The 23,777-nt window shown below is 40.5% G+C and overlaps 2 protein-coding genes across 2 annotated transcripts in view; one reads left to right on the forward strand and one right to left on the reverse strand.

Moving 5' to 3' along the window:
• LOC106572254 (DNA (cytosine-5)-methyltransferase 3B) overlaps window positions 1–2,598 on the reverse strand; it is a 62,109-nt gene extending 59,511 nt beyond the window's left edge. The window contains exon 1 of the mRNA XM_082962029.1: window positions 2,474–2,598. The gene's annotated coding sequence lies outside the window, so the exon portion shown is untranslated. The remainder of the gene's footprint in view (window positions 1–2,473) is intronic.
• Window positions 1,062–23,285, forward strand: LOC106572302 (COMM domain-containing protein 7-like). Its single transcript, XM_082961495.1, has 9 exons — window positions 1,062–1,082; window positions 8,781–8,834; window positions 8,951–9,043; window positions 14,468–14,543; window positions 14,673–14,710; window positions 14,797–14,887; window positions 20,739–20,788; window positions 23,059–23,107; window positions 23,224–23,285. The coding sequence occupies exons 1-9, from the start codon at window positions 1,062–1,064 to the stop codon at window positions 23,283–23,285; spliced, it is 534 nt and encodes a 177-aa protein (XP_082817621.1).
• The last annotated feature ends 492 nt before the right edge of the window (window positions 23,286–23,777 follow it).

Genomic DNA, 23,777 nt, shown 5'->3' on the forward strand with positions numbered 1-23,777 from the left:
GACCTGACAGAGACAATGCAATATTTTCTATGTTTTGGCAATTGAATGTTCACTATTTTTGGCTTTGGAATTTCCATTAAAAAGCTCTAAAATCATTTAATGTAAATAAAATATATAATAATAATTAACTGACCTCAAAAAGCACTATTCTCTCAACACTACTATAGGCCTACATTAAAGTGCAATCAAAATGCAAATAACACCGTTTTTTTTTTTAAAGTGTATATCTCGTTAGCCCACTGACAGGAGTTTATAGCTTACCCACCTTTTTCTTTACCACTACATCACTGGATACAGGCCATTGGGCTCATAATGAGGCCCGGGAGCAGACCAGACATGTCTATACACTTCCCCGGGGGTAAAGACACACACAGAGACCGGAAAGGACCTAACAGGTCAACAGTATTGTCAAACATGCCTCTGCAGAGAGAGAGAGGAATTTGTCTGGCAGGATAGTGATTTGACCCCGCTGGAGGGCAATGAGCGAGATCAGATAAGGCTGGTTGGTGCTGGTGATCAGGCGGTTACTGATAGAAATCGTGTGTTGGGGCACTGCTGTCGTTTTGTTTGAGAGATCCTTTCAGAGAGATAATTTCAGCCACTGGCTGAATGTTATTATCAACGGGAGGGGCTCAACAGTCAGCCCTGCAGCACCCCATAAACCAAAGAAGAAGTGAAAGATCACAAACAGCATACTATGCAACACCTACATCCCCATTTGCATGAATGTTCTAGGCATTAAAAGAAGAAGCTCATACGCAAGACCAGAAACAGCCAGGGCCACAGGTGCATCCTGCAAACTACGGGGGACACACACTCGGGGACTCTCTCTCTCTCTCTCTCTCTCTCTCTCTCTCTCACACACACACACACACACACACAGCCAGGGAAAGCCTGGAAAGCCCTAATGATCCTCTCCACAGTCTGAGTGGTAAATGACTCAAGATGAGTCTCTAAATAAATACATTTTCAACAACCTTTCAAACCTCTGTTTTTACGGCTTCTTTAGAAACACATTGAAATGCAAAGCCACATTGTGAAGTTAACACTGGGCAAAAGCCATGGCGACTGAGAGGGTGAAGGTAGGAGGTGGAGGGGAGAGTGGGGGGGGGGGACAATAAGGGGCCACATCAAAGTTCTTTCGGCAGCCTGAATGTCAGAGATTAGGCGCTACAACATGAAAGGTTTTTTTACCCACAGGGGGTGTCACCACTAACAGCCATTACAATTCTGCAGCCTACCTTTAAATTTACTATTCATAAATTATGTGTGCAAGAAACTGTAAGCCTACAGTATTTGTTATATTTGTAACCTCCAAATAGTTCAAATTGGGGCAGAACATTTTAAAAAATGTGCATGTTTTAAAATGAGTGTTCACACGTGTGCGTGCAGCGCGTATGAGGGGTCCGAAGATGGTTCATGCCATCCCTCGCCACGAAGCACAGCGTATAGTTCTCGAGAGATGAACAACAAAGCCAAAGCCACGACTTTTTCTTCTTAATTAGAAACGGTATCCATGTATGTGTGGTTAGAATGTATCTTTGGAAATCCCACTACGGCCGGGCATGCCTTGAGCAGGCCCAAGCGGGTTCACACGGTGCGGTGTCGGCTAGTCAAATACGCCAATTATCCTATTACTTTCGCGCTGATGCGTGTGAACTCAGAGAATAAAGACCCAACTTCAAAGACTCTGCAAACGTGATGTAAAAATCCACGCAGGTGCACAACAGTTTACGAATTCTGTAACACTCAAACGACTAGGCTAGGGTTATAGGCCTATTATATTAAGTTTCCGCATAAAAATGTAGGCCTATTAGGCCTACTACATACAATGATTATGAAGGCACATATTCTTACAGAAAACAACTATTTCAAATAAACCATTAAAAAAGAACTGTCTCTCTTTCTCTCTGGCACGGCATGGAGTTAGGAAACATGCGCTTGCTTGTATGAAAAACGTCGCAATCGAACTTGAAATGATTTTGAGGAAATTGTGCCAATGCCACAATAACAATGTAACACTTTGTTAGTCAAGTTGAACCGACGTTTTTATAAACGTCCAAAGACACGCAAAAAAAAAAAAATCACCGCCTTCTTGAAAATCACAAACTAGCCAACTCACGCGTAAAAATGCATTAGATTCCACTCGCAACGTCTGTTTGCCAACTGTACAGGCTACTAACTACGCGACGCAGATGGTAACTCGGTGAATTTAAACTGCAATATTACACATTCCGATACAGAACATAATACAGATTTATTTCACAGTAAATAGCCCTATATTTGCCATGTTTGAGGACATGCTGGATATTTTCCCTTAGTTCCTTGTTTCCAACTTTCATAATAAGTCATCCGCGCAACCTTGTTGCATCAATTACATCGAAGTGAAGCATGTCTTTAAGCAAAAAAAAAGTGGGAATTAATATGACTCCCAATCGAACAAATGACTGTAAAAGTAAGAAAGTTGTCAAACCTCATGCGGGAATTCGTACTGTCTCAAGCAGCATGCTGTAGCGTAAATTGATCTCCTGAGTGCTGTTTTGCCGAGAGCACAGCCTAGGCTACTTGAACACTTATCATGAGAAGGGCAACTGTACAAAATAATTACCTGTTGCAGAGGTTGTCATTCGGAAAGAAAGAGGGGGAACAGTTGAAATTGATTGGTTCTCTCTCACTGCTTGGCCCACGCTCTACCTACTTCAACCTACACACGCCTTTTTTTTTACACGGGGGGGAATATTTAAGCCGAGTTGTTTACTCCTCAAACTTGCCTGCTGCAATCTTTTTTCTCCTTTTTTTTTTTTTTTTTTGCAACAGTATTCAGGCGTAACTTTTCCCGGGTCTCGAATCACGCTGTAGCTGAATGAAAAATATATTTACCTTTTCCAGTGTTAACCCTTAATAGACCTACATTGCATTATACACCATTTATAAACTGCTCTGCCAATGGTCTAGTTAGTAGTACCCCACTGGTCCGTGTTAGGAGAGTGCGAGTGCGTGTAACCGAATGTCCACAATAACAATATATCCAAACATTTGAAGTTGTCACTGAAAAAGGATTGCCCATTCTATTCATTTACTGAAGTCTTATTAAATCCATTGGTATAATAACAAATGCATCATCATAACTGTGCCCATTTAAATTCTATCGCACATTTGTCTTAAATGTTTCTATGTTTTGTATTGTAGCCTATGTAATGTGCTTTGTTCATCCTACCTGCAAACCAAACTTGAATTTGAACTTGATTATTGATAGGGTTGCAATGGGAGGGTATATTACTGGCAACCTTTGAAGTTTACAAATAAACTACCAGCGTTTTGGTAACTTTCAAGGATTTTATGTAATTTATCATAAGACATCTAGTGGCCTTTTTAGATACTTCAGATTGTCTCACCTGTCTGTAGTTATCGCTGGCCCCCTGTGTGGCCTTATCACATGTAAAATATCTAAAATAATAAAATAAGAAGATTTTAAGATACAAAATAGAATGACAAAGCTGTGAAACATTATCCTAAATATAACCTAACAACCTTGTGAATACCATTGGTGTTTAATATGAGGGTTTCAGCATAAACTATCCTTTATATTCTGACACTTTTATTTATTTTACTTGCTACTGCACTGTTATAATGAAGTGTTTTGTAACACTAAAACTAGCGGCAACTGAACTGCCACCAATGTTAAGGAGACAAAAGTAACTTTGCTGGAGTTTTGAAACACATGGTTGTAAGGGGTTATGAGACAGATTTAAGGTGTACTGAAACATTCATCCTAAAGTGGTCTGAAACATCACTTAATCAATAGTTGTGGAACACCTTGCAAGAGGCTGGGAGCATTAACCTGGAAAATATTGAAAACACTAGTATAGTGTTTCGAGTCCTGTTTAGTGCAGAATTAGATCCTTCTGGAGTTTCCAAATACAATAGAAGGGAGTCCCTCCACTTATTGTGTATTCCCTGCTCTTGTGCTGATGAACTCCTCATTGGTAATTCCAAAAGGTCAAATGTACAGTATTATGCTCAAACAAAGGATATGACAAAATATAGTTTTGTGAAAATACAAATGAATACGTTTGTCCAGGATAATAATAAATGAGTACAACATATTTTTTTCAAAACCTGATTTTGAAGCTTCAAGTGCCTTATCTTTTCTTTGTAAATGATCAAATGACACCAAAAAAATTGAAAGGTCTTTCACATTTTTATATTGATAAAGTAAGACAGTTCAAAGATCATTAATATTATCACATGAATGTTCTTCAAAATCAATGAAAATAACATATTTCACATTCAGGGGGGAAAAACATGCAATGACTGCTAATGTTAGCAAAAGCACTTACAAAACTTGTACAAAACCTCAGCCCTGGGCTCAATGCGATCCACCAGTCACCCATTATGCTAATGTCTCAGACCGGAGTCTTTATATTCAGATTATGGTACATGGAAGGTTGTTCAGATGGGTTGAATCACAGTACAGTTGAGTTAGATGATATTGAGTTGGCATTAGCCTATGATCCTTTTCTTGATTGACTTTGGTTAGGATTGGCCAGCCTGTGGGTAACATAGCATGTACACCACCGTTCAAAAGTTTGGGGTCACTTAGAAATGTCCTTGTTTTTGAAAGAAAAGCAAAAAAATTGTCCATTAAAATAACATCAAATTGATCAGAAATACAGTGTAGACATTGTTCATGTTGTAAATGACTATTGTAGCTATACACGGCTGATTTTTAATGGAATATCAACATAGGCGTACAGAGGCCCATTTTTAGCAGCCATTACTCCTGTGTTCCAATGGCACGTTGTGTTAGCTAATCCAAATGTATTATTTTAACTTCATCGGCGGTAGGGGGCAGTATTTTGACGTCCGGATGAAAAGTGTGCCCGTAGTAAACTGCCTGCTACTCAGGCCCAGAAGGTAGGATATGCATATTATTAGTAGATTTGGATAGAAAACACTCTGAAGTTTCTAAAACTGTTTGAATGATGTCTGTGAGTATAACAGAACTCATATGGCAGGCAAAAACCTGAGAAAAAATCCAACCAGGAAGTGTGGAGATTGGAGGTTTGTAGTTTTTCAAGTGATTCCCTATCCAGTATACAGTGTCAATTGGGTCATTTTGCACTTCCTAAGGCATCCACTAGATGTCAACAGTCTTTAGAATGTTGTTTCATGCTTCTACTGTGAATGGGGAGAGGATAAGAGCCATTGGAATCAGATGACTGAGAAAATTACATGAGCTCAATCGCGTGTGCTCATGTGAGAGTTAGCTGTGTTCCTTTTCATTTCTGAAGACAAAGGAATCATCCGGTTGGAATATTATGGAAGATTTATGATAAAAACATCCTAAAGATTGATTCTATACATCGTTTGACATGTTTCTACGAACTGTAATATAACTTTTTTGACTTTTCGTCTGAACTCACTGCGCGAGCACAGTGGATTTGGATTACTCGACTGAACGCGTGAACAAAATGGAGGTATTTGGACATAAAGATGAACTTTATCGAACAAAACTAACATTTATTCTGGAACTGGGATCCTGGGAGTGCATTCCGCTGAAGATCATCAAAGGTAAGTAAATATTTATAATGTATTTTTTGTCATATGTGTTGACTCCAAAATGGCGGGTATATGTATGGCTTGTTTTGATATCTGAGCGCTGTACTCAGATTATTGCAAAGTTTGCTTTCGCCGTAAAGCTTTTTTGAAATCTGACACAGCGGTTGCATTAAGGAGAAGTGTATCTATAATTCTTTGAATAACAGTTGAATATTTTATCAACGTTTATGATGAGTATTTCTGTAAATTGATGTGCTCATTCACCGGAAGTTTTGGGAGGCAAAACATTTCTGAACATTACACGCCAATATAAAATGTTTTTTTTTAATATAAATATGAACTTTATCGAGCAAAACATACATGTATTGTGTAACATGAAGTCCTATGAGTGCCATCTGATGAATATCATCAAAGGTTAGTGATTAATTTTAGCTGTATTTCTGGTTTTTGTGATGCGTCTCCTTGCTTGGAAAATGGCTGTTTGGTTTTTCTTGTCTAGGCGCTGTCCTAACATAATCTAATGTTATGCTTTCGCCAATGTTTTCATTATTATTATTATTATTATTATTATTATTATTATTATTATTAAAGGCCGTAAAGCCTTTTTGAAATCGGATAATGTGGTTGGATTAACGAGAAGTGTATCTTTAAAATGGGATATAATAGTTGTATGTTTGAGAAATTTGAATTATGAGATTTTTGTTGTTTTGAATTTGGCGCCCTGCTATTTCACTGGCTGTTGAAAAGTGTGTCCCGCAGGTGTCCCGCTAGCGTCCCACATACCCCAGAGAGGTTAAAAGGCTAATTGATCATTAGAAAACCCTTTTGCAATTATGTTAGCACAGCTGAAAACTGTTGTCCTGATTAAAGAAGCAATAAAACTGGCCTCCTTTAGACTAGTTGAGTATTTGGAGCATCAGCATTTGTGGGTTCGATTACAGGCTCAAAATGGTTAGAAACAATGGTCTTTCTTCTGAAACTCATCAGTCTATTCTTGCTCTGAGAAATGAAGGCTATTCCATGCGAGAAATTGCCAAAAAACTGAAGATCTCGTACAAAACTGTATACTACTGTGTACTACTGGTTAGTGCCAGTTTGCGCTGTTCTGTGAAGGGAGTACGTCAACAGCGAAGAGTAGCAACCCTTTTCCTTGATGACAGCTTTGCGCACTCTTGGCAGTCTTTCAACCAGCTTCATGAGGTAGTCACCTGGAATGCATTTCAATTAACAGGCGTGCCTTGTTAAAAGTTCATTTGTGTAATTTTTTCCTTAATGAGTTGAGCAAATCTGTTGTGTTGTGACAACGTAGGGGTGGTATACAGAAGATAGCCCTACTTGGTAAAAGACCAAGTCCATATTATGGCAAGAACAGCTCAAATAAGCAAAGTGAAATGACAGTCCATCATTACTTTAAGACATGAAGGTCAGTCAAGTGCTAAGTTTCTTGAAGTGCAGTCACAAAAACCATTAAGCGCTGTGATGAAATTGGCTCTCATGAGGACAGCCACAGGAAAGGAAGACACAGAGTTACCTCTGCTGCAGAGAATAAGTTCATTAGAGTTAACTGCACCCAAATAAATACTTCACAGAGTTCAAGGAACAGACACATCTCAACATCAACTGTTCAGAGGAGACTGCGTGAAATGGGCCTTCATGGTTGAGTTGCTGCAAAGAAACCACTACTAAAGGACACCAATAATAAGAAGTGACTTGCTTGGGCCAAGAAACACGAGCGATGGACATAAGACCGGTGGAAATCTGTCCACTTAGTGGGACTATCATTTGTTTTTCAACAGAACAATGACCCAAAACACACCTCCAGGCTGTGTAAGTGCTATTTGACCAAGGATAGTGATGGAGTGCTGCATCAGATGACCTGGCCTCCACAATCACACGACCTCAACCCAACAGAGATGGTTTGGGATGAGTTGGACCGCAGGGTGAAGTAAAAGCAGCCAACAAGTGCTCAGCATATGTTGGAAAAGCATTCCTCATGAAGCTGATTGAGAGAATGCCAAGAGTGTGCAAAGCTGTCATCAAGGCAATGCCTTTCAATGGCTAATACATAGCGTCAGTAATCCAGGGTTTATATACACATTGGGCAAACCAGACTTCATGGCTAAAACTTTGTAGGGAATACTGAATGAAGATGTACCACCTCTCAGGCTCCTGAGCCTGTGTAGGGATCTGATGGAACATCTGAATCCGACTTAAGGAGCAAAATATATATCAGCAAATTCAAAGTACGTTTCTTGCTATTCAACTCAGCACTTTCCATATTTGTTTCTTCTATGGAATTATGGAGGTCCGCAAACAAACGTTAGAAGTGCTTGCCGCCACCTACTGGATGGGGTGAAAACTGATTATAATAATAGCGGAAGGGGAAGGGGGAAAAACATATATATAGTATTTTGTTGACCTTTGGAATATCAGGAGTATGTTTTTCCCCCTTCCGCTATTATTATAATCAGTTTTCACCCCATCCAGTAGGTGGCGGCAAGCACTTCTAACGTTTGTTTGCGGACCTCCATAATTCCATAGAAGAAACAAATATGGAAAGTGCTGAGTTGAATAGCAAGAAACGTACTTTGAATTTGCTGATCAGTGAACTAGCTGACAGCAACAATGGTGCAACCTCAATTTACTAAAGATACTTTAACAGATTCTGTGAGCAATGACTTTCAGAATTTTAACAAATTCAACGAACAGATGAGCATTCGATAACGTGAAATGGTCGTTTTGAGCATGAACTAAGCACATTGAGCTAAAGTTAACTGTAAAAACTGCAGGGGTACATTCATTCGGCGATTCTTGTTGCAAAACGTTTCTTAAACAGGGCAGGACCTACCTGAATTTGTCCAATAGAAGCTCTCGTTTTTCTCTTTGCTTCCGTGTGGTTCTTAAACGGTGAACGGTATCCGCAATGAATACACCCCAGTTGCCTGCAAATGTTAGCTGCATGCTTGCTTGTACATACGAATTGACATAAAGCCTAACTGATTTCGAAACATGCTGCTTTTAGTATGATGTAATGTTTCAAAATGTGTGTAGTTAGGTTATACATGTCCCAGGTCACATGACTAGCTAGTGTCGCATGATTCATGATTCAAATGAGGTCTGGCCCATCTTACCTGACAACAAAGTAGATCTATGGCAACTATGAATCAATGTATTGAATAGACCAATAAACTCTGTATCCTTAAACTGTTTCTCGGCAGCAATTTACAAGTCTGACTGAGATTGTTTTCAATTTCCTGTTGGAGCCAAAAGAGGTAAACACACTCATGAGGACAGACAGACATTATCTTATCATTAATTGTGTGCTGAACGTGTGAACAGACAGCCACTTGACTGTGTTTCCTTCATTCATTGTGGTGTGTATTTGCAGATGGACAGGGTCTTGCAGCAGCTGAGTGAGTTTGCAGAGGAGAATGGGATGAGTGCAGGCCCTCTGAGAAACCTTTTTTTTTATTATTTCACCGTTATTTAACCAGGTAGGCTAGTTGAGAACAAGTTCTCATTTGCAACTGCGACCTGGCCAAGATAAAGCATAGCAATTCGACACATACAACAACACAGAGTTACACATGGAATAAACAAAACATACAGTCCATAATGTACAGTAGAACAAAAGAAAACAAAAAGTCTATATACAGTGAGTGCAAATGAGGTAAGATAAGGGAGTTAAGGCAATAAATAGGCCATGGTGGCGAAGTAATTACAATATAGCAATTAAACACTGGAATAGTAGATGTGCAGAAGATGAATGTGCAAGTAGAGATACTGGGGTGCAAAGGAGCAAGATAAATAAATAAATACAGTATGGGGATGAGGTAGGTAGATAGATGGGCTGTTTACAGATGGGCTATGTACAGGTGCAGTGATCTGTGAGCTGCTCTGACAGCTGGTGCTTAAAGCTAGTGAGGGAGACGAGTCTCCAGCTTCAGAGATTTTTGTAGTTCGTTCCAGTCATTGGCAGCAGAGAACTGGAAGGAAAGACGACCAAAGGAGGAATTGGCTTTGGGGGTGACCAGTGAGATATACCTGCTGGAGCGTGTGCTACGAGTGGGTGCTGCTATGGTGACCAGTTAGCTGAGATAAGGCGGGGCTTTACCTAGCAAAGACTTGTAGATAACCTGTAGCCAGTGGGTTTGGCGACGAGTATGAAGCGAGGGCCAACAAACGAGAGCATACAGGTCGCAATGGTGGGTAGTGTATGGGGCTTTGGTGACAAAACGGATGGCACTGTGAAAGACTGCATCCAGTTTTTTGAGTAGTGTGTTGGAGGCTATTTTATAGATGACATCGCTGAAGTCGAGGATCGGTAGGATGGTCAGTTTTACGAGGGTATGTTTAGCAGCATAAGTGAAGGATGCTTTGTTGCGATATAGGATAGCCGATTCTAGATTTCATTTTGGATTGGAGATGCTTAATGTGAGTCTGGAAGGAGAGTTTACAGTCTAACCAGAAACCCAGGTATTTGTAGTTGTTCACGTATTCTAAGTCAGAGCCGTCCAGAGTAGTGATGCTGGGCGGGCGAGCAGGTGCAGGCAGTGATCAATTGAATAGCATGCATTTAGTTTTATTTGTATTTAAGAGCAGTTGGAGGCCACGGAAGGAGAGTTGTATGGCATTGAAGCTCGTCTGGAGGTTAGTTAACACAGTGTCCAAAGAGGGGCCAGAAGTATACAGAATGGTGTCGTCTGCGTAGAGGTGGATCAGAGAATCACCAGCAGCAAGAGCAACATCATTGATGTATACAGAGAAGAGAGTCGGCCCGAGAATTGAACCCTGTGGCACACCCATAGAGACTGCCAGATGTCCGGACAACAGGCCCTCCGATTTGACACACTGAACTCTATCAGAGAAATAGTTGGTAAACCAGGCGAGGCAATCATTTGAGAAACCAAGGCTGTCGAGTCTGCCAATAAGAATGTGGTGATTGACAGAGTCGAAAGCCTTGGCCAGGTCGATGAATACGGCTGCACAGTAATGTCTCTTATCGATGGCAGTTATGATGTCATTTAGGACCTTGAGCGTGGTTCAGGTGCACCCATGACCAGCTCTGAAACCAGATTGCATAGCGTCTCCGCTACGGTGGGATTCGAAATGGTCAGTAATCTGTTTGTTAACATGGCTTTCGAAGACCTTAGAAAGACAGGGTAGGATAGATATAGGTCTGTAGCAGTTTGGGTCTAGAGTGGCGGGATGACCACGGCAGCTTTCCAATCTTTGGGAATCTTAGACGATACGAAAGAGAGGTTGAACAGGCTAGTAGAAGAGGTTGCAACAATTTCGGCAGATCATTTTAGAAAGAGAGGGTCCAGATTGTCTAGCCCGGCTGATTTGTATGGGTCCAGATTTTGCAACTCTTTCAGAACATCAGCTATCTGGATTTGGTTGAAGGAGAAATGGTGGGGGCATTGGCGGGTTGCTGTGGAGGGTTCCGGGCAGTTGACCGGGGTAGGAGTAGCCAGGTGGAAAGCATGGCCAGCCGTAGAGAACTGCTTATTGAAATTCTCAATTATAGTGGATTTATCAGTGGTAACAGTGTTTCCTAGCCTCAGTGCAGTGGGCAGCTGGGAGGAGTGTGCTCTTATTCTCCATGGACTTTAGTGTCCCAGAACTGTTTTGAGTTAGTACTACAGGATGCACATTTCTGTTTGAAAAAGCTAGCCTTAGCTTTTCTAACTACCTGTGTATATTTGTTCCTAATTCCCTGAAAAGTTGCATATCACGGGGGCTATTCAATGCTAATGCAGAACGCCACAGGATGTTTTTGCACTGGTCAAGGGCAGACAGGTCTGGAGTGAACCAAGGACTATATCTATTCCTAGTTCCACATTTTTATTTAAGATGGGGAGGAAGGCACTTTTAAAGAATAGCCAGGCATCATCTACTGACAGGATGAGGTCATTGTCATTCCAGGATACACCGGCCAGGTCGATTAGAAAGTCCTGCTCGCAGAAGTGTTTTAGGGAGTGTTTGACAGTGATGAGGGGTGGTCGTTTGGTCGCAGACCCATTACGGATACAGGCGCTGAGATCTTGATTGAAAACAGCAGAGGTGTATTTGGAGGGCGAGTTAGTTAGGATGACATCTATGAGGGTGCCCGTGTTTACGGATTTGGGGTTGTACCTGGTAGGTTCATTGATAATTTGTGTGAGATTGAGGGCAGCAAGTTTAGATTGTAGGATGGCCAGGGTGTTAAGCATGTCCCAGTTTAGGTCACCTAGTAGCACGAGCTCAGAAGATAGATGGGGGGCAATCAATTCACATATGGTATCGAGTGCACAGCTGGGGGCAGATGGAGGTCTATAGCAAGCCGCAACAGTGAGAGACTTGTTTCTGGAAAGGTGAATTTCTAGAAGTAGAAGCTCGAATTGTTTGGGTACAGACTTGGATAGTAATACAGAACTCTGCAGGCTATCTTTGCAACACCGCAACACCGCCCCCTTTGGCAGTTCTATCTTGGCGGAAAATGTTATAGTTAGCGATGGAGATTTCAGGGTTTTTGGTGGTTTTCCTAAGCCAGGATTCAGACACCCGGGTTGGCAGAGTGTGCTAAAGCAGTGAGTAAAACAAACTTGGTTAAGGCATATTGAGCAGGGCTAGAGGCTCTACAGTGAAATAAGACAGTAAATACTAACCAGGACAGTAATGGACGAGGCATATTGATATTAGAGAGAGGCATGCGTAGACAAGTGAACATATGGGTCCATTGAGTGGTTGGGCTGACTGCGGACACGGCGATTCAGACAGTTAGCAGGCCGATGCTAACAAGCTAACAGTTAGTAGGCCGGGGCTTAACAAGCTAGCAGTTAGCAGACCGGGGCTGGCAAGGTAGCAGTTAGCAGACCGGGTTAGCAAGCAAGCAGTTGGCAGAACGAGGCTAGCAGTTAACAGACCGGGTTAGCAAGCAAGCAGTTGGCAGAACGAGGGTAGCAGTTAGCAGACCCGGGAAGGCAAGCTAGCAGTTAACAGACCGGGGAAAGCAAGCTAGCAGTTAACAGATTGGTGCTAGCAAGTTAGACTTATAAAGAGTTTCATGCTGTTCCCCATGGTGAGACTGACAGACAGCACTCACAAATAAAGAGATTTAGAAATAACTTGTGTATACAACAAATATACCTAAACCAAAATATGGTAAAGATTCCAGCACATATCTTAGTATATTAGTATATCAAGGAAAATTGCCTTTCTTCGTGTCCATACTGTTAGAACTATAGAGCTATACAGTGTATTCGGAAAGTATTCATACCCCTTAACTTTTTGTTACGTTCTAGCCTTATTCTAAAATGGATTAAATACATTTTTGTCTCATCAATCTACACACAATACTCCATAATGACAAAGCAAAAACTGGTTTTTAGAAAGTTTTGCAAATTTTAATGAAATAAAAAACTGAAATAACTTATTTACATAAGTATTAAGACCCTTTGCTATGAGACTCGAAATTGAGCTCAGGTGCATCCTGTTTACATTGATCACCCTTGAGATGTTTCTACAACTTGATTGGAGTCCACCTGTGATAAATTCAATTGATTGGACATGATTTGGAAAGGCACACACCTGTCTATATAAGGTCTCACAGTTGACAGTACATGTCAGAGCAAAAACTAAGCCATGAGGTTGAAGGAATTGTCTGTAGAGCTCCGAGACAGGATTTTGTCGAGGCACAGATCTGGGGAAGGGTACCAAAACATTTATGAAGCATTGAAGGTCCCCAAGAACACAGTGGCCTCCATCATTCTTAAATGGAAGAAGTTTGGAACCACCAAAACTCTTCCTAGAGCTGGCCGCCCGGCCAAACTGAGCAATGGAGGGAGAAGGGCCTTGGTCAGGGAGGTGACCAAGAACCCGATGGTCACTCTTACAGAGCTCCAGAGTTCCTCTGTGAAGATGGGAGAACCTTCCAGAAGGACAACCATCTCTGCAGCACTCCACCAATCAGGCCTTTATGGTGGAATGGCCAGATGGAAGCCACTCCTCAGTGAAAGGCATAGCATATGACAGCCCACTTGGATTTTGCCAAAAGGCACCTAAAGGACTCTCAGACCATGAGAAACAAAATTCTCTGGTCTGATGAAACCAAGATTGAACTCTTTGGCCTGAATGCCAAGCATCACGTCTGGAGGAAACCTGGCACCATCCCGACGGTGAAGCATGGTGGGGGCAGCATCATGCTGTGGGGATGTTTTTCAGCAGCAGGGACTGAGAGACTAGTCAGGATCGAGGGGTAAGATGAACAGAGCAAAGTACAGAGAGATCCTTGATGAAAACCTGCTCCAGAGCGCTCAGGACCTCAGACAGGGGCTAAGGTTCACCTTCCAACAGGACAACGACCCTAAGCACACAGCCAAGACAACACAGGACTGGCATCGGGACAAGTCTCTGAATGTCCTTGAGTGGCCCAGCCAGAGCCTGGACTTGAACCCGATCAAACATATTTGGAGAGACCTGAAAATAGCTGTGCAGCGACACTCCCATCCAACCTGAGAGAGCTTGAGGGGGATCTGCAGAGAAGAATGGAAGAAACTCCCCAAATACAGGCGTGCCAAGCTTGTAGCATCGAGGTTGTAATCGTGGCCAAAGGTGCTTCAACAAATTACTGAGTAAAGTGTCTGAATACTAAATGTGATATTTCAAAACATTTTTTATACATTTGTAAACATTTCTAAAAACCTGTTTTTACTTTGTCATTATGGGGTATTGTGTGAAGACTGAGTGAAAAAGCAATTTAATACATTTTAGAATAAGGCTGTAACATAATTTTTTTTGAAAAAGTCAAGGGGTATGAATACTTTCCGAATGCACTGTAAAATGTGTTCGATTTAATTATGTGGTTACAACAACCTAAAATGGACAAAGTACATGTTGTAGTTTATTTTAACTCAAAACCAAGATTGAAAAAAACATTCTAGGTGCCCTGAAGAAAAATCTGACGGCAGACCAAGTGAAAGAGGACCTTCTCGCTTTAGGTATGTTGTAATATATAAATCCCATGTACACTATCAAAGCTGCAAATACTCCAGTCTCCACAGTCCATATTGGTACTGAGCTTTACAGTGTCATTGCACAGCTTTTAACGATAACCTTTTAATTTATAGGATTCAATGATGCAAAGGCAGCCCATTTTTCACAACAGGTATGTGACAACATTTAATATCATATCCTCCATGTTGGATATTGAATTGAGAAAAAAAATGTAATTGATTGAATTATTTTTTTCAGTGGAGCAGCCACTACCCTGTGTTGTCCAGGCTGGCTGTGGGGCAGACTCTTATGGTCAACCAGCTGGTTGACATGGAGTGGAAGTTTGGTGGTAAGACAAATAACCTTAGGATAGAAGTTCCCTTGCAAATGGTCCACTCTTTTGTGATCCTCCCCACCTTATCGTATAATGTAGATGTGTGTTTCCCTCATTTATACTGAACAAAAATATGAATACAACATGCAACAATTTCAAAGATTTTAGTTACAGTTCATATAAGGAAATCAGTCAATTGAAATAAATTCATTAGGCACTAATCTATTGATTACACAATACAGATATGCACCGGTTGGTCACAGACACCTTAAAAAAAATGTAAATCAGAAAACCAATCAGTATCTGGTGTGAGCACCACTTGCCTCATGCAGTGCGACACCTCTTTCGTATAGAGTTGATCAGGCTATTGATTGTGGCCTGTGGAATGTTGTCCGTTGAGAGAAATAAGCTTTTTGTGCATATGAAACATTTATGGGATCTTTTATTTCAGCTCATGAAACATGGGACCAACACTTTACATGCGTTTATATTTTTGTTCAGTGTGTAATAGATACATTACCCAATTCCCAGCGTCTTCATGACTACTGTCGTGATGTGACTTTCATTAATCTGATGACTGTTATGTATCGAATCAACTATGTTTAATTGTTACCCGATTTAAATTAATCATGTAACAATTAACTCATTAGATTAGACAACACTTGTAACTATGCTCACAGTAATCCTAATACTTTACCCCGAACCGCCGCCCTTTTGGGTAAGAAATAATGAATGTATTTACAGTTGAAGTCGGAAGTTTAGATACACCTTAGCCAAATAGTATAAATCTCAGTTTTTCACAATTCCTGACATTTAATCCAAGTAAAAATTCCCTGTCAGTTAGGATCACCACTTTATTTTAAGAATGTAAAATGTCAGAATAATAGTAGAGAATGATTTATTTCAGCTTTTATTTCTTTCATCACATTCCCAGTGGGTCAGAAGTTTACATGCACTCAATTAGTATTTGGTAGTATTGCCTTAACATTGTTTAACTTGGGTCGAATGTTTTGGGTAGCCTTCCACAAGCTTCCCACAATAAGTTGGGTGAATTTTGTCCCATTCCTCCTGACAGAGCAGGTGTAACTGAATCAGGTTTGTAGGCCTCCTTGCTCGCACACGCTTTTTCAGTTCTACCCACACATTTTCAATAGGATTGAGGTCAGGGCTTTGTGATGGCCACTCCAATACCTTGACATTCTTGTCCTTAGACCATTTTGCCACAACTTTGGAAGTATGCTTGGGGTCATTGTCCATTTGGAAGACCCATTTGCGACCAAGTTTTAACTTCCTGACTGATGTCTTGAGATGTTGCTTCAATATATCCACTAGAGGTCGACCGATTAATCGGAATGGCCGATTAATTAGGGCCGATTTCAAGTTTTCATAACAATCGGTAATCGGTATTTTTGGCCACCGATTTGCCGATTTTTTAAATTATTTTTTTACACCTTTATTTAACTAGGCAAGTCAGATTAAGAACACATTCTTTTTTTCAATGACGGCCTAGGAACGGGGGTTAACTGCCTTGTTCAGGGGGGATTCAGGGATTCGTTTTTGCCACCTTCTGGTTACTAGTCCAACGCTCTAACCACCTGCCTTACATTGCACTCCACGAGGATCCTGCATGGCAGGCTGACTACCTGTTACGTGAGGGCCGCAAGAGGCCAAGGTAAGTTGCTAGCTAGCATTAAACTTATCTTATAAAAAACGATCAATCTTAACATAATCACTAGTTAACTACACATGGTTGATGATATTACTAGTTTAACTAACGTGTCCTGCGTTGCATATAATCAATGCGGTGCCTGTTAATTTCTCATCGAATCACAGCCTACTTCGACAAATGGGTGATGATTTAACAAGCGCATTTGCGAAAAAAGCACTGTCGTTGCACCAATGTACCTAACCATAAACATCAATGCCTTTCTTTAAAATCAATACACAAGTATATATTTTTAAACCTGCATATTTAGTTAATATTGCCTGCTAACATGAAATTGTGTCACTCCTCTTGCGTTCATTGCCTGGCTCATTGCGAACTAATTTGCCAGAATTTTACGTAATTATGACATACCATTGAAGGTTGTGCAATGTAACAGGAATATTTAGACTTAGGGATGCCACCCCTTAGGTAAAATACAGACCGGTTCTGTATTTCACTGAAAGGAAAAACGTTTTGTTTTCGAGATGATAGTTTCCGGATTCGACCATATTAATGACCTAAGGCTCGTATTTCTGTGTGTTTATTATATTATAATTAAGTCTATGATTTGATAGAGCAGTCTGACTGAGCGGTGGTAGGCACCAGCAAGCTCGTAAGCATTCATTCAAACAGCACTTTCGTGCTTTTTGCCAGCAGCTCTTCGCAATGCATTGCACTGTTTATGACTTCAAGCCTGTCAACTCTCAAGATTAGGCTGGTGTAACCGATGTGAAATGGCTAGCTAGTTAGCGGGTGCGCGCTAATAGCATTTCAAACATCACTCGCTCTGAGACTTGGGAGTGGTTGTTCCCCTTGCTCTGCATGGGTAACGCTGCTTCGAGGGTGGATGTTGTCGATGTGTTCCTGGTTCGAGCCCAGGTAGGAGCGAGGAGAGGGACGGAAGCTATACTGTTACACTGGCAATACTAAAGTGCCTATAAGAACATCCAATAGTCAAAGGTATATGAAATACAAATCGTATAGAGAGAAATAGTCCTATAATTCCTATAATAACTACAACCTAAAACTTCTTACCTGGGAATATTGAAGACTCATGTGAAAAGGAACCACCAGCTTTCATATGTTCTCATGTTCTGAGCAAGCAACTTAAACGTTAGCTTTCTTACATGGCACATATTGCACTTTTACTTTCTTCTCCAACACTTTGTTTTTGCATTATTTAAACCAAATTGAACATGTTTCATTATTTATTTGAGGCTAAATAGATTTTATTGATGTGTTATATTAAGTTAAAATAAGTGTTCATTCAGTATTGTTGTAATTGTGACTATTACAAATACATTGCAAAAAAAAACGGCCGATTAATCGGTAGCGGCTTTTTTGGTCCTCCAATAATCGGTATTGGCGTTGAAAAATCATAATCGGTCGACCTCTAATATCCACATCATTTTCCGTCCTCATGATGCCATCTATTCTATGAAGTGCACCAGTCCCTCCTGCAGCAAAGCACCCCCACAACATGATGCTGCCACCCCCGTGCTTCACGGTTGAAATGGTGTTCTTCAGCTCACAAGCCTCCCCCTTTTTCCTCCAAACATAACGATGGTCATTATGGCCAAACAGTTCTATTTTTGTTTCATCAGACCAGAGGACATTTCTCCAAAAAGTACAATCTTTGTCCCCATGTGCAGTTGCAAACCGTAGTCTGGCTTTTTTATGGTGGTTTTGGAGCAGTGGCTGCTTCTTCCTTGCTGAGCGCCCTTTCAGTTTAATGTCGATATAGGACTCGTTTTTACTGTGAATATAGATACTTTTGTACCCGTTTCCTCCAGCATTTTCACAAGGTCCTTTGCTGTTGTTCTGGGATTGATTTGCACTTTTCGCACCAAAGTATGTTCATCTCTAGGAGACAGAACGCGTCTCCTTCCTGAGCGTAATGATGGCTGCGTGGTCCCATGGTGTTCATACTTGCTTATATTGTTTGTACAGATGAACGTGGTACCTACAGGCATTTGGAAATTGCTCCCAAGGATGATCCAGACTTGTGGAGGTGTACAATTTTTTTTCTGAGGTCTTGGCTAATTCTTTAGATTTTCCCATGATGTCAAGCAAAGAGGCACTGAGTTTTAAGGTAGGTCTTGAAACACATCCACAGGTACACCTCCAAATGACTCAAATGATGTCAATTAGCCTATCAGAAGCTTCTAAAGCCATGACATCATTTTCTGGAATTTTCCAAGCTGTTTAAAAGCACAGTCAACTTAGTGTATGTAAACCTCTGACCCACTGGAATTGTGATACAGTGAATTATAAGTGAAATAATCTGTCTGTAAACAATTGTTGGAAACATGACTTGTGTCATGCACAAAGTCGATGTCCTAACCGACTTGCCAAAACTATAGTTTGTTAACAAGAAAATTGTAGAGTGGTTGAAAAATGAGTTTTAATGACTCCAACCTAAGTGTATGTAGTCTTTCGACTTCAACTGTACCTATGCTATATAGGTATGCACGGCAGTGTTGACATCGGTTTTTAACATGAGCGTTAAACTAGACATCGGGCCGATACCGATGTTGGCATTTTTAGCTAATATCGGCCGTTTCCGATATGTTCACCGACTATATCGTGCATCCCAAATTCCAAAGGGTACACATACTTTCTCTTGCCACTGTACAGTTTACAGCAGGTATAAATGATGCTGGAAAAGCCCTCAAAAGTGCACTACAAATTATCAAAAGTAAAAAAAAAAAAAGAAGTAAAACAAAATCATTGGAGAAAGTAGTATGCATAGTAATAGAGCTGCTATGTACTCATTAGGATATACAGTATACATTCTGAATGTGCTATGTCAAGAATGACTGTTTACAGATATAAAGTGTCTTGGGTCTTATTTACAATTATAAAGTGGATAGTGTCTTGGTCGTGCAGTTGAATAAAATGGTATATAAATGGGACAGCAGCATTGACTGTGTGTGAGTGAAAATGTGTGGCACTAAAATATGAGGCACTAACATATCTAGGTGAAGCATGGATTGTAGACTATTCCGTGCCTCTGGTGCACAAGACGAGAAGGCAGTCGTTTGCAACATATTTCTCAGGCATGCTGTTTGCATGTCTATAATCTATGCATCTAGGAGACTTGGCTGAAAGCCAAGCTAATGGTGTTTACTTTCAAATGCATGTCTCTTGATAGTTTCACAAAACCCAAACCGGCTGCTCGCATGCACCATCGTTGCTACATGTATTTTGTCCCCCCACACCAAACGCGATCACGACACGCAGGTTAAAATATCAGAACAAACTCTGAACCAATTATATTAGGACAGGTCGAAAAGCATTAAACATGTATGGCAATTTAGCTAGCTAGCTTGCACTTGCCAGCTAATTTGTCCTATTTAGCTAGCTTGCTGTTGCTAGCTAATTTGTCCTGGGATATAAACATTGAGTTGTTATTTTACCTGAAATGCACAAGGTCCTCTACTCCAACAATTAATCCACACATAAAACGGTCAACCAAATCTTTTCTAGTCATCTCTCCTCCTTCCAGGCTTTTTCTTCTCTTGACTCTATAATGCGATTGGCAACTTTCATAAATTAGGTGCATTACCGCCACTGACCTCGTTCGTCTTTCAGTCACCCACATGGGTATAACCAATGAGGAGATGGCATGTGGGTACCTGCTTCTGTAACCGATGTGAAATGGCTAGTTAGTTAGCGGTGGTCCGCGCTAATAGCGATTCAATCAGTGACGTCACTCTGAGACCTGAAGTGGTTGTTCCCCTTGCGTTGCAAGGGCCGCTGCTTTTGTGGAGCGATGGGTAACGATGCTTCGTGGGTGTCAGTTGTTGATGTGTGCAAGGGTCCCTGGTTCGAGCCCAGGTTGAGGGGCGAAGAGAGGGACGGAACCTACACTGTTACACTTCTATAAACCAATGAGGAGATGGGAGAGGCAGGACTTGCAGCGCGATCTGCATCAGAAATAGAACTGATTTCTATTTTAGCCCTTGGCAACGCAGACGCTCGTTGGCGCACGCGAGCAGTGTGGGTGCAATAATTGAATAACATAGATTTCTACATTTATTTTACAATGCTCGCGCATGCGATGCGAGCGGTGTAGTCAGCCTGTTAGAAGTGCTGTTGAAGTACAATGTGAACAATGTGCAATAAGGCATTGCGATTGAATGTTGTCTGTCTCCACAGTGACCGTTGGGACGAGTGAACTTCAGAAAGTTGGGAACATCTTGCTACAGGTATTTATGTTGTCGTCATGATTTATATTAAATTCATGTATAAATTGACCATGTTATCAAATATGGTGTGTATCTATTCAGTGTGTATCTACCGTCTTCTAGACCATTAACTCATAGCTTTGATTATTTTAAGATTGATATACAGTCAAGTTTTTGTTAGAAGTTTGAATTATACAATTTCCAGGCTAACTGACAGGCTAACTGACAGACTGATGAGGGTGTGATAGATCGCTATGACGACAGACTTAAGGCGTCCGCATGCTTCCCATCCCAAAAAGTTTGGAACAGTTTGTGCATATATTACGATGCCATTTTTATGACGTTTTGTTCTTCGTGAATACAAAAAACATTCTTGAGGCAAACCGAAGTCCCTTCATCGGTAATTGGTCAACAGTAGGGATTCATAAATTATGTGTTTGTCTTTCAATGAGAGACAAAACATTTTCATGCATGAGAAGTACTGCACCAAACATCTGAGTTAGATTTAAAACTGCGTGATTAAGATTTCCTCAGTAAAAACGCAAAGCTGTCATCAAGGCTACTTTGAAGAATTTCAAATATAAATGATATTTTGATTTGTTTAACACTTTTTTTTGCTTACAACATGATTTCATATGTGTTATTTCATAGTTTTGATGTCTTCACTATTATTCTACAATGTAGAAAATAGTAAAAAATAAAGAAAAACCCTTGAATGAGTAGGTGTGTCCAAACTTTTGACTGGTACTGTATTTCTTGAGTTATCTTAGATTAATTCAGGACTATTTTGAAGCAGTCTCACTGGCTACAGCATCTCAAGATGGACAAACAGTACCATTGCTGCTTTAAAAAAACAACAACATTTAAGCGAAGTTCGCCTAGCCTTTTAGCCTCTAGTTTTCATGGTCTGTTTTCCTACGTGTGTCAGAATTCCTGCGGCCTTCTAAGTACTGTCTTTCTCCCATGGCTTCAGCCACTTTGATTTGTTGACATAAATATGTCCACACATAGTGAAAGTAACACTCTGAAGGAGGAAGGCCCTAAAAATTGCAGGCTATATCCTGTTTATAGACTCGTTATTGTTATTTTGTTACTATTTTATTTGTATCTATTTGTACTTTTTAACTGCATAGTTGGGAAAGGGCTCATAAGTAAGCACTTCACGGTAAAGTCTACACTTGTTTTATTTGGCACGTGAATTTTTTTTATTTTTATTTGAATGAGCATAGCATGACCATATTACTAGCACCAGTGCTGGGGAGTAACAGATTACAAACAGTAACTGTAATCCATTACCAGCAAAAATATTGTAATCAAATTAGATTCTTTTGAAAAACTAGATGATTACTTTTAAATTCAGAAAGGATTGTTGCAACAACAACAACAACAAAAATCTGACACCTTTCTGTTTTCTCAATGACATTTAAATCAGCATTGAAAAAAGGCGCAAGTTTACGTTTTTCCATCTGAGCAAGTCTGACCACAAGTCAGAGACCACTATGACACACCAAGGCGTTTGTTGGATTGCGGGAAAAGAGCTGGAACAGGATTTTAATAGGCTACAGTCCATGCTATGTCTTCCAATGGTGTGACTGCTGTCGACATCCAAAGATTATCCAACTTGAAGAAAACCTTACAGGCCATTTTGAGCCTGTAATCGAACCCAAATGCTGATGCTCCAGATACTCAATTAGTCTAAAGAAGGCCAGTTTTATTGCTTCTTTAATCAGCACAACAGATTCAGCTGTGCTAACATAATTGCAAAAGAGTTTTCTAATGATCAATTAGCCTTTTAAAATGATAAACTTGGATTAGCTAACACAACGTGCCATTGGAACACAGGAGTGATGGTTGCTGATAATGAGCCTTTGAACGCCTATGTAGATATTCCATTAAAAATCAGCTGTTTCCATGTATAATAGTCATTTACAACATGAACAATGTCTACACTGTATTTCTGATCAATTTGATGTTATTTTAATGGACAACAAAATGTGCTTTTCTTTCAAAAACAAGGACCTTTCTAAGTGACCCCAAACGTTTGAATGGTAGTGTATGTCATTCAATTGGTAATATTAATGTCCTCTTCTAATGCCTCTTAGAGGGAAAGTAATCAGATTACGTTACTTAGTTTGGGTAATCCAAAAGTTGTTACCAATTACAATTTTGGACATGTGACTAGTAACCCTGACTAGCACAATATACAGAATCTGTCCATGTTCAATATTTCTAGGAAATTGGCACATTGCTGTGTTCTACACTATTTGAAAATATCTCTACGTCTCTTCCAGCTTAAGTTGGTCATCAGAAAGGGGAACTCAACTGAAAATGTCTACATGGGTGAGTCTCTTACTCTGGCTGCACTATCTCCCAGTCAACATGTCATTGGTTCACTTTTCCTATTGTTCTTGGTGTCATTGACAGATTTGGTCTGTTTTTTGTTGTTCTTTCTTCAGAGTTGAAATGGAGAGGGCCAAAGCCAGTATGGACTGTTTCAGCTGAGCCTTATCGCCAGTAGCCTGAGAATGTACTGAATGTGTCCTGGAGGGACAGTAGAAAACATGAATGGAGTTGCCAGCGACAGTGATTGACACTGGGTCTGCCCGAAATGGCACACTATTCCCCTTATAGGACAATACGTTTGAACAGGGGCAAAGTAGTGCACTATATAGAGAACAGAGTGCAATTTGGGGCGTACAATGAGTTCAAAATAGAACATACAGCATCTGAAGGAATCTTCCAGATTCTCACATACCATTAAACGATTTCAATATTTTGTCTTTTGAAATGTGCACAATTGTTTCGCAGTGGAGATGTGTGCGTGAGTAGCTCTTCGTAAGTGTGTTTTGAGAGAGTATTGAATTGTAACCCAATTACTTTCATTCCATTGGCTGTCACTACAAGTGATGTGAGGCATACATGTAACTGTTGTTTTTTGTTGTTGCAATCTTGAATCATTTGTAAAACAGATTTGCTTCAGTTCATTTTGTCTCTTTTATTAAGTATTCAG

This window comes from Salmo salar, chromosome 15 (genome assembly GCF_965601325.2).
Source record: "Salmo salar chromosome 15, fSalSal1, whole genome shotgun sequence".
Classification (NCBI taxonomy): Eukaryota; Metazoa; Chordata; class Actinopteri; order Salmoniformes; family Salmonidae; genus Salmo; species Salmo salar.

Bases quoted from the DNA above. Each gene is read 5' to 3' on its own strand.
- LOC106572302 (XM_082961495.1), top strand. From the start codon at position 1,062: ATGGCGACTGAGAGGGTGAAG. The intron at 1,083-8,780 runs GTAGGAGGTGGA...GTTTCTCGGCAG, and splicing joins TGGCGACTGAGAGGGTGAAG to CAATTTACAAGTCTGACTGA. The intron at 9,044-14,467 runs GTTATTTAACCA...CTCAAAACCAAG, and splicing joins TTTTTTTTTATTATTTCACC to ATTGAAAAAAACATTCTAGG.